The sequence below is a fragment of the Ascaphus truei genome, chromosome 1 (assembly GCF_040206685.1).
Source record: "Ascaphus truei isolate aAscTru1 chromosome 1, aAscTru1.hap1, whole genome shotgun sequence".
Classification (NCBI taxonomy): domain Eukaryota; kingdom Metazoa; phylum Chordata; class Amphibia; order Anura; family Ascaphidae; genus Ascaphus; species Ascaphus truei.
In genome coordinates this window covers 145832347-145843656 of record NC_134483.1, presented here as the reverse complement: position 1 = coordinate 145843656, position 11310 = coordinate 145832347, and the positions used below count along the sequence as shown (strand labels likewise).

Here is an 11310-nt window from a genome sequence, read left to right as displayed (position 1 = left end):
CTGAGGAAAAGCACCCTGGTCTATACAAATCTCTCTAAGCACTGGTGTGTGTATATATACTTGTAAAAAGCACCAACCCTACACTATTCACACCTCATTTTGCACATGCGTACTTCTGGGATAAATTTTCCCATACATTCTTTATCTTCTGCTTTCCTTTAGCATACTGTTTACCAGGGGAATTATTTTTTTCTTTCTCTAGCTAGTACCTAAATCATACATTTGGCCTTAAGTGACAGTTGAAGTTTTGCTTCTCAAGAGATTTACTTTTTACAGCCGTTATCTGTATACAAAAGTTTTCATATACTGTATTCTCGCAAAGTATTGATGGTTTTTAAACAAAAAAGTCTTTGATCTCCCAAAGCATCATGGGTTTATTAAACTATACTTCTCCAGCCAGAGAAAACATTAATTGTTGGTGCAAACGTGGTGTTCTTTCTAGCAGTCAATTACTCACTGGGAGGTACAGTCTTGTCAGACTACCTTTGCAGCTTAAAGTCAATACATTATTCCCCAAAGGTGGCATAGTAGAAGATTTGAATTTTTCCTTGTACATACTGTATATTGTAGTTGCTGTAATTGGGCCAGTGCTGTATGCATCTGTGATGGAATTTATAACCCAGTTTGAACCCCAGTGGCCCTTTTTGTGACCTTTTTCATCTCTGTTAAATTGTAAGCTCCACAGGGCAGGCACTCCTTGTGTCTATAAAAAATTTTGTCTGCTACATACACTATCTGCGCTATATACTTTTTTTGTTTCTCTCTTTATTTTTTATAAATGACTAAGAATTTGGGCATTCTACTGGGAAACAATTATTCATGGGAAGAGGTAGATGTATACAAAGTTTGCCATTGAAAAACACTGATGCTTTAACTTCATTTCCACTTTCTTGACACTCCAAATGTCCGAATTTATTTTTAATGATTATTTCTTGGGTTGCCAGATGGACCCTCTGTTCACCAACTTGATGGGCAAAGTTCTTCTACTTTCTTTCCCCCACTTTTCCCCAGAACGGTCAAGAGGAGCAGTCAGAATTGGATATACTTGAAGTAAAGGGAAATGATGTACTTCCTGGTCAAAAGAAAAGAATCGCTCATTCTTCTTCTGCAAAATGTGATGTAAGATTAAGCTACATATTTAGTGTAATGACTTGGTAATCACAATGTGAATTATTCCATAACTAGCTTGTTGGTATTTAGATTTCTTATCTTCATTTTGATTCTTTTTTCTTTTTTAATTGTCACGGGAGACATGTATTTGCACGTTTTTTTACCGGGATCATTCACTGAGCAAAACAAGATGGTAAAACAAATTGTCATTTGTTCCATAGAAACAGATGTACACACAGTGGATTACAAAATACAGACGAAAACACACTTACTGGGGGACTGGGCTACAAAACTAGACTTTCCTAGGCGCAATAAGAAGTAAAACAAAGTCTTTAGGTTGACCGGGACTTGACTTGTCCCAAGTTGTCCTGGAACTCAAATCGGCATGAAGTTCCTGATGCCACCATTGTGCTTTATCTGCTCTGAGATGCCGAAATCCCTTGACCGGGATATAGTACCAAACGTCCTGGTACTCTTTTCGGCCTGCAATCCCAGCCGCGAAATTTCTGAAGCCGGCTCGCTGCTATTTCTCCAAGAGCATCTTTTGGTGATTTTGAGTTTGCTGCTGCTGTCTTGGCGCTTAGAATCTCGCGAACGGATTGGCTGAGGGTTTCTTATAGTATTTCAGAGTTCATTCATGAAATACTACAGCCAATCCAAGCGTGGGAAGAATCCTACCAGCTTAGCACTGCCAGTCTATCTAAGCCGGACAAGCTCGGATTCGGAGTCTGACAAGGGCATGCGCCAACCTGGCACCTCTGCCACTTGTCAGTCAGAAGCCATCCACAGAGTTAGGCTCCTCAAAGTCTGAGCTGGGCAAATGTTGCTCCGATGACTTCCTTTCATCCCAGGACATGAGTACTTGAGGCTAACTCCGCTGCCCAAATGGCTTTAACACCTTGACAACTTCTGAGGCTTTCATGTCTGGGTCCCGAGCAGACTTGATGGCACCAAGCTTTGTAGCCACATGGTCTCTCGGATCCGTGGACCTGGAAGTCCCTAGCTCATATACCGTGCACAAGCAGATGTACTTTTATACACTTAAATAAAATGCACTTTCACGTATTTTTTCTAAGTCTTTTGGTTCTGGGGAATAGAATGAAAAAGCGTGCAGGTTCATTTTCACCAGCCTTATCCCCACACACTGAAAACCAGACTTGGACTTTTAAAAACCCTTGCAACCTTATCTATGGTTGGAGTACCCCCCAGGACCCCTACACCAGGTTCTGGGTGATCAGGACATTAACTGAGCATCCCCCCTTATACTAGGGACCCCTTTACCGTTTCAGGGATACCACACATCCCTATGCCCATTTACCTTTCTGGTCTGTGCTGAAGCAGGGAATCCTAGCGGTGAGTCGCACAAGCATTTTCAAGGGGAGATTTTACCGGAGAAATGTCTCAATGTATCCGAGAATCCGACCTGATTCCCGTGTACATTTTTGGGGTATCCAGCAACTCTGGAACCTCGCTACCTAGACACATTCTGACAAGACTTTCTCCGTAAAACCCACCCTGAAACTCATAGCCTAGCAATCTCTGCTTGCTGCCACACCTGGAAAGGTAAAACACAGAAAATTCTTAATTGTTGCAAAATTACATACATTTCAGATTCAATAAATAGGTTCATGAGCTGACACTCTAAAACCCCAAATATGGATCAGAGGTAGTAACCAGACTGGCTTAATACCTTTTATTTATTAAAGCCTGGTTACCCCCTCACCATTACATTAATGCAAATAGAATCCGTTGTATACATGTATAAAAGAAATGGAACACTGTTCACAATAGTATGTTGGCATCAGAAACCTATTACAAATCCAAATAATTTATACAGAACAAACATACATCTTTCATGATACGATTATCAGCTTGCAGCTCCTGCTTCACGTGTTCAGTTATTTTATATGGCTTTAGATTTTCAAAACTATTTACATTAACTCAGTGTATCATTTAGAGATTTCTAACAATGTCATTATACAGCTGTATAGAGTTTCATCAATCACTCGACGGATTATATTTTACATATTTATCAGGTCTTCAATGGTTTGTATCTTTTTACCATAGGTTAAATCAAACAGCAGTATAATTGTTCCCTACCGAGGACCTGCTCCCCAGCAAATGCCTCATAGCAGAATACTGCATGTCCAGCAGCAAGCAGGGAAAATAACTGCTGCTGTCAAAAGTGGACAAGCTTTTGTGGCTGCAGCCTCGGCACAGAAGAAAATAACTGGATGCATATCGCCAGCCTTTCACAATTTTGGACCAATGGGTATGGCCCATTTTAAATACCTTTGCAAAAATGAAAAACACGATTGTCCATTGTGTTAACAAATGTCTCGCCTTTAATTCTAATCCATAAACAGCCATCAACTTATTTTGCATTTTTATATAGAATAACTGGGACCTTTTTTTTAATTTTTTTTACTTATCCATACCCAGCTGGTGTAGAATAAATCAAGCTGTTAAAATGACACGTGGATGTGGTCTCAAATGTACTATTTAAAATTGCTTTTCGCCCATCCTGTTCAAATGTTGTATTATTTTCAGTTTGTGTTAATTTGGTGGAAGTCCAATCGATCATGCCAAGCAGGAGTCAGTTCAGCGGGTTTTTTCAAGGAAGCCCAGTCGCTACATCATCATTTAAATCCAGTATTGCTCAAAAAAGGACACTCCAGACAGCCCCAATTAAGGTACAATTTAATTCCTAAACTAAATACATAATTGTCATTATTGAATGTGTGTACATAACCACTGTTTTGACATTGACATGGGATATGCTACCAAAAAATGCCACTTGTATTACCTTCTTAGATTTCTACTCGCAAAAGGCCTTCCGTTGTCCCAGAAACAGGTGCCAAGGTGCCACACGAAACGAGGCAGCGCTATGTTAACTCCTTTGTTGAGGAATTCTTGAAAGAATCTACAACTGTTCAGGAAGCTTTTGATAAGGTAAGTAATGTTTTAAAAACGTTTGACTTTATGGATCACCCACTACTTTATATAGACTTTTAAACCAGAGAATCAGTCTTCATTTAGTCCTTTTTAAGTGAAGGACTTTAAATCAGCTGCTGATCGAGTCCTTTAAAAAAAATAAATTGTATTTTATACTATTGCTTAGTTAAGCAGATATTGGTGTTTAAATTATGAAGTGTTCAGGAGATTGAAATGAAGCTTTCCCAAAGCGCGTTGCAGTGTTAATGGTAAACCCAGATGCTAGAGATTAAGGAAATCATGTTTAACACTGAAAAAAGATTAAAGCTGCAGTCAAAGCAATATCCTACATGTTGTTTTTTTTTTTTAACGTACATGTTTAATGTTTTCTGTTGTAACAAGGAATCGTTTACAAAGTCACATCTCCTTCCTCTTCTGAAACAGGCTCTGGCACACCTTTTTGAGCCCTGCCCCCTCTAGCAGTGCACAAGCTAATTGTATCTAGTGAGACTACTCCACTGCAGTCATTTGGTGAACCACAGAGCCGAATCTTTGCCGATCGATTTGCAGGCGAACAAATCAATCAACAATTTGGCATATCATTGTGTGTATTGTATTGATGCACATATTAAAGGGAAGGGGGTTGGGGCGTGAAAATGGCAGCTTGGACTGCTTAAAAAAAAAAAAAAAAACATGCTCAAAGGGCAAGATACGAACATTGAGTTAAAATCCTAGACTTCCGGGATAAGGGTGCTACCTGTCTTGCATGCTTACCAATTCTTTAATTTGACAAGTACCTACAGTATATGTAGAATTAAACATTCAGAAACAAAATCACTCAGCTTTTATTTTTTGATTTCTTTTAGCCCCCCAAAAGTTTTGCTTTTCCAATGGCATCATTATCAATTGTTGGGAGTCACCATCATCGCCCTACAGCCTTGCTGACATGTTTGACTATTTAGGCCAAATATTTAACGTTTTTTGGGGTTGTTCTCAGTTGTTGCTGCTGAGACTGCTAAAACAACTGTAGAACAGATATTGTTCTGTTGCAAAACATTACCTACTTAATTCTGGCAAATGTACTTCTGCTTAAATTGTTTAAATGAATGAAGAAATGTTAATTGGAATGCTTATATGCATGTCTTTTTCTTAATGTAGGCTCTGACGGAAGAAAAAGCGATTTTTGATCGTTGTGGAAGCAAAAACATGTACCTCAACATAGCTGTGAATAGCCTTAAAAAGCTAAGGGATCAGCGAAATATTTCAAACAGTATGTATTATAAATACCATTAATGTTTAGACTATCATTTTATTAAGTTGTGTTTTGCATGGCTAAATAACACAATGATGAACACACAAGCGTAATCACATTGATTTTATTGTATTACATACAACAAAATTATAGCTGCGCCATACAGTATGTATGAATAATATGGAAATTAAATTATACTTTTAGGTTCACAGAACTCAAGCTGCAGGGAGAATACATCTGGATTGAGGAAACAAGATGATAAAAATGGTGCGTATAATGCAAATTATAGGCTAAAGATGTTAAATTCCAGGCATTATGGAAACCCAATTTATCCAATTATCCAATCAGTAATGGCCCGGAATTTTTGGCACGCTGCCAAGTTTTTCAGCCAATCAGCTTTCAGTTCTCACTCTTTGTGAATGAGATCAGCTCTTAGACAGGGGAGGTGATTGGACTGGAGGCAGCAGCAAGGTGCTGACTTCTCCCCACCCTGCCTGATGTGAGTTCCACACAGGAGTGAGGGTAAAGGTTTGTGTGTCTGTGTGTTTTTGTGGGTGTAAAGTGGTCCAGCAGAGTGTTTTATTGGTGTCTTCTGTTGTTGTGTGTTTTGTGGGTGTAGAGGGCAGCAGTCTGTTTTGTTGTGTGTGTGGAGGGGGGGCTGCAGTGTGTTTTGTGGGTGGAGGAGGGGTACAGAGTGTTTTGTGTGTCTGCAGTGTGGGTTTACAGGGGGGCTGCAACGGGTGTAGAGGGGGGCTGCTGGTGTTTTGTGGATGTAGAGGGGGCAGCAATCTGTTTTGTTGGTGTATGTGTCTGCTTTTTGTTTTTGTGGGTATAGAGGGGGGCTGGTGTGTGTGTGTGTGTTTTTACAGGGGGCTGCAGTGTGTTTGAGGGTGTAGAGGAGGGGTCCTGCAGACTGTAGGGGTCCTGCAGACTGTAGGGGGGACGGCAGAGTGGTTTTGTGTATATAGGGGGGGGGGGGGTTGCAGTGTGTTTGTGTATATCTATATAACTGTGTGTACAATTTCCTTTTAATAAACTTGCTGTAAAAGTATAAAAATATAGACAATGCTGATAATCAATGACTACAAAAGTTGATCTTTTTTTATGAAAAATTAAAAAAAAAAATAAGCCTACATTTCGCCTATAAAAGTAATAATCCCCTCAGAACACTGCTTTAGTGGCTGGAAGAGTTGAAGGCCTGAGGCGAAGCCGAATGACTTTTTAACCTAGCCAGGGCATTATTGGCCAGTAATGCCCTGTTCTTCTGGGATTATTACTAAATTATACATGAAATACCGGTATAGTTGCTCGTCGTGATTACATTTGCAATGCGCAATTCCCAATGTTTGCTTACAGTACCAGTGCTTGTTCCCCCATTGTCACAGGAGACATGGGATTTACACCTTAATACCGGGATCATATCACTGAGCAAAACCAAGAAGTAAAACAAATTGCGATGTATTCCTTAGAAACAGACGTACACACACTGGATTACAATATACAGGAGAAAACACACTTTCCTGATCACCCTGGCAGTGGGTACCTTTGGGTTAATCCCTCCTCAGTCTAGGTAGGACAGGAAATTGACTTTTGCAGGTAGGCCATAAAAGGCCCCTCCCTCTACCTGCACCTTAGTCTTTTTCCTGTCCTCACAGCTAGGAGTTGGATTTTTTGTTTTCTAATGTGACTCGCCTAACTGCAAATAGTGCAGTGATCCAGGGACCTCAACCTCTCTGCCCTGAAGCTCCGATCGACACGACCCTGAGGGTGGCAAGACGGAGACCACAGGAGTTGGGAGAACCCCCAGGAGCCCGGTACACGCGGGGGGGGGGGGGGTGGAAGCAGCAGGAGCTCAGATTGACTGCATTAGTGTCTGGAACGCTGCAGCAGGAGGAACAGCGCACAGGAGCGCGCGTGTCACGTTCCGGCCGGCGGGTGCGTGCGCAGACACGCAAGGCCGTGCACGAGCACTGCGGTGACGTCACAGAAGTGACGGAGACACTGTGTGTGTGTGTGTGTGTAAAAACTGCAGCATGGAACGCTCAGCAGGGAGAAGCCAAGTGCTGGATATTGAATCAAAGCTGGAGACTGCTAAAGGATCAGTTTCCAAGACTAGGTGAGTCATTAGTTTTAGTACTACATGTGAGAGTACGTATGTAGTATTTATTTTGTTTTTATAAAATTAGCTCGGTGATTACCCTTCCAGAAGCAGAATCTTCGAAGGGTACTGGGGAATCCCTGCAGCATAAGAGGAAAGCCACTAAAAAAACCGAAGTGGTGCGCTGCATGCGAGAAGCCAGCTCTGATGGGAAAGAAGCTGCGTGAATGCCTTAAGGCAGCAGCGGGGGATTCTAACGAGCAGATGAGCACCTTCCTTGTACTAATGAAGGAGGCAGTTAAGCAGAGCATGGATGCTGCAGTACAACAAACAGTTAACCCTGTGCAAAAAAGTTCAAGATCCCAAACCAGTTTGGATAAGGGAAAAGGCTTTTCATCTGATGAATCAGACATAGAATGCTTTCAGGTGTCAGAAGGTGAATTAGATTCATCAGATCAAGATATTCAGTAGGATGAATCTGAATTTGATGTAGAAATGGTGGATCCTCTCATCAAAGCGACGAGACAGGCTTTAGAATTGGAAGACACTGAAGAGTTGACTCAGAGGAAAGAAATTATTTGGGCCTTGAAAGACACTATGGATAGGAAAATGGATTACGTATTAAAAAAGGCCTACGTCACAGCGGGAACAGCCTGTAAGCCAGCCATAGCAACTATATCTGCGGCAAGGGCAATGTGTGTCTGGATTATCAACATAGAGGAGGCACTAGACAAAGGTGTCAAAAGAAGTTCTATCCTAAAGGCACTGTCTGAAGTAAAGTGGGCGACAAACTACACAGCGGAGGTATCTTTGGATGCGGTCAGATTTGCAGCTAAATCTATGGCCTTAGCAGTGTCAGCAAGAAGGGTGTTATGGGTAAGACAATGGATGGCGGACGCAGCGTCAAAGAATAGCCTATGCGGATTACCCTTTGAAGGAGAATTCCTTTTTGGCAACATTTTAGATGCATCAGGAGGTAAGAGTAGTTTTTTGCCCCAGGAAAACAGGAACAGAAGATTTGGTTTCCAGAAATCTGGTAGAAATCAGTATAAAGAGGCAAAAGCATATAGACCTGGCAGATCGTTTTCAAGGCAAAGAACATGGAGAGGCGGTCAGAACCGGCTTTTTCGAGGCACCAGAGGAAGAGGATCATTTGCCAAGAACAAATTCACATGAAGGTCAAAGGGCCCAGCAGTTGCCAGTGGGAGGAAAACTGACGCAGAAGTAATAACGAAGTTACCTCAGGAAGACAGAGGAAGTGGAATTTATTCCAGAATATTCCTAGTACAAAAGTCTTCAGGAGATTACAGAGCAATCCTAGACCTTTAGAAAGGTAAATACATTCTTGAAAATAAGAAAATTCAAGATGGTGTCTTTGAACCTGATCGTTCAGGAGGTACAACCAGGAGACTGGATGGTAACGATGGATTTAAGGGACGCTTATCTACACGTGCCCGTGTCAAGGAGACACCAAAGATTCCTAAGGTTCGCAGTGAACCAACATCATTATCAGTACACAGCACTGCTATTCGGTCTGGCGACCTCTCCAAGGACATTTACAAAAGTTTTAGCCCCATTAGTGGCAGAAATGAGAAAAAGAGGGGTAGAAATATACCCATACCTGGACGACATCTTGGTAAAGTCAAAGAGTCGGGAAAAATTAGAACAAGACCATGAGATGGTCATAACCTTCTTGGAACAACACGGTTGGTTAATAAACAGAGAAGAGTCACCTAGCACCCTCTCAACTGCTAAAGTTTTTGGGGGTGGAATTCAACACGGCAAAAGGAGAGGTGACGTTGCCAGACACCAGGAGGCAAAGCATAGCACTGCAAGCAAGAAAGCTCAGGAAAGCAACCAGAACTTCAGCAGAAGAATGCATGAAGCTTCTAGGGAAATTCGCTTCAACACTAAGCGTCATAAAATGGGCAGCGCTCCATATGAGACCGTTACAAAACATTTTTTTACAACAATGCAACGGGAACCACAAGGATACAAGACAAAGAATCTTGGTACACTCACACACAAAAGAAGAATTAAAGTGGTGGGAAGATACCCGAAATCTGGGGAAAGGACGGACACTACACCCAGTACAATGGGAAAGAATTACAACAGATGCGAGCAACGCAGGTTGGGGAGCCCAAATGGGAGAAACACTGGTGCAAGGAACCTGGACAAACCAGGAACAGCACCTTCCTTCAAATCTGCTGGAACTAAAAGCAGTACAAAGGGCTCTGGAAGCATTCCAAGACCAAATAAGAGATGGCAATATAAAGATAGTCAGACAACCGGTCGGTTGTAAAGTATATAGCCAAACAAGGGGGAACCAGGAGCAGAAAGCTGATGAACCTCACAGCAGAAATCCTCTCTTGGGCAGAGGGCCACTTATCAGAGATCACAGCCATATACAGCCCAGGACTGGAAAATGTCACAGCAGACTTTCTAAGTCGCAATAGTATACACCCCGGAGAATGGGCATTAGACCCACAGGTGTTTCAGGAGCTGGTAGGGCGATGGGGTCAGCCAGACATAGATCTCATGGCGACACATCAGAACCGCAAGGTAAAAACTACTGTGCAAGGCTTTTTCATCCATGCGCAAAAAGCACAGATGCTCTCAGCTTCAAATGGGATTTCAAGTTGGCATACCTGTTTTCCCCCAATTCCCCTAATTCCGAAAACAATCAGGGAAGACCAAGCGGAAGTGATATTGGTAGCACCATTCTGGCCAAGAAGGCCTTGGTTCACACACCTGGTAAATATAGCAGTGGATATACCATGGCACATACCAGACAGCAAAGAAATAATGCGACAGGGGCCAATATGCCACCCGAACGGCAAACAATGGGCCTTGACGGCATGGCGATTGTGCGGGAAACATTGAGGTTGAAAGGTTGTTCAGACAAGACAAGACAATCCAGACCCTATTACAGGCAAGAAAGGGATCCACATCAAAAGTGTACCATAGAATTTGGCTTTGTTTCCGAGATTGGTGCACTGGAAGACAAATTTCTTCTCACCAAGAATTGTCAATAGTGGAGTTCTTGCAAAAGGGGTATAAGAAAGATCTCAGCCTCCGCTCTCTGAAAGTACAGGTGTCTACACTATCAGCCTTATTGGAGAGAAATCTGGCAATGGAAAGATTAATCATCCGGTTTTTACAGGCAGTTAAAAGACTAAGACCTCAAATTTAAAAACAGGGTGCCGACATGGGACCTGTCTTTAGTATTGGATGTATTAACAGCACCTCCTTTCGAACCTAAACAAGAGATAGGGTTGAGATGGTTGTCGTGGAAGATGGCGTTCTTGATCGCGATCACCTCAGCAAGGAGAGTGGGAGAACTACAGGCACTATCAGCTAAGGAACCATTCCTAGTCGTGCACCAAGACAAGGCAGTTCTCAGACCTGTGCATCAATTCTTGCCAAAGGTTATATCGCAGTTCCATATGGATCAGGAAATCGTGATCCCGTCATTCTGTCCAGATCCAAAGAACAAGAAAGAGGAGAGATTACACAAACTAGATGTTGTGAGATGTCTAAAGGTATTCATGGAAAGGATGCGAGATGTGAGAAAATCGGACAGACTATTCATCATACCAGAGGGACCGAAGAAAGGTCAAGCAGCATCTAAGACAACAATTTCCCAATGGATAGTGGCATGTATTAAAAAAGCTTATGAGACCAAAGGACAAGATAAACCTTTGAACATTAAAGCTCATTCTACAAGGGCCATGTCTATGTCATGGGCATTCAAAGCTCGGGCAACACCAGGGCAGATATGCAAAGCAGCAGTCTGGTCCTCGTTCAATACATTTTTAAAATACTACAGACTAGACGTACAATCATCAGCTGACACAAGTTTTGGACGTAGAGTTCTACAATCTGTAGTGAAATAAAGTGTAAAAGTGAATTAATA

The 11310-nt window shown here is 42.0% G+C and overlaps 1 protein-coding gene across 4 annotated transcripts in view; it reads left to right on the top strand.

The window, feature by feature from the left end:
- The window catches only part of LOC142492712 (RNA exonuclease 1 homolog), a 74644-nt gene that overhangs the window by 17929 nt on the left and 45405 nt on the right, over nucleotides 1-11310 (top strand). For all 4 annotated transcript variants that reach the window (XR_012800888.1, XM_075595605.1, XM_075595615.1 and 1 more), the window contains exons 3-8: nucleotides 1012-1119; nucleotides 3178-3382; nucleotides 3661-3803; nucleotides 3925-4062; nucleotides 5203-5314; nucleotides 5501-5563. Coding sequence is in view for 3 of the 4 variants with exons in the window: in XM_075595605.1 (XP_075451720.1) it covers nucleotides 1012-1119; nucleotides 3178-3382; nucleotides 3661-3803; nucleotides 3925-4062; nucleotides 5203-5314; nucleotides 5501-5563 (769 nt within the window). In the remaining variant the exon portion in view is untranslated. The remainder of the gene's footprint in view (nucleotides 1-1011; nucleotides 1120-3177; nucleotides 3383-3660; nucleotides 3804-3924; nucleotides 4063-5202; nucleotides 5315-5500; nucleotides 5564-11310) is intronic.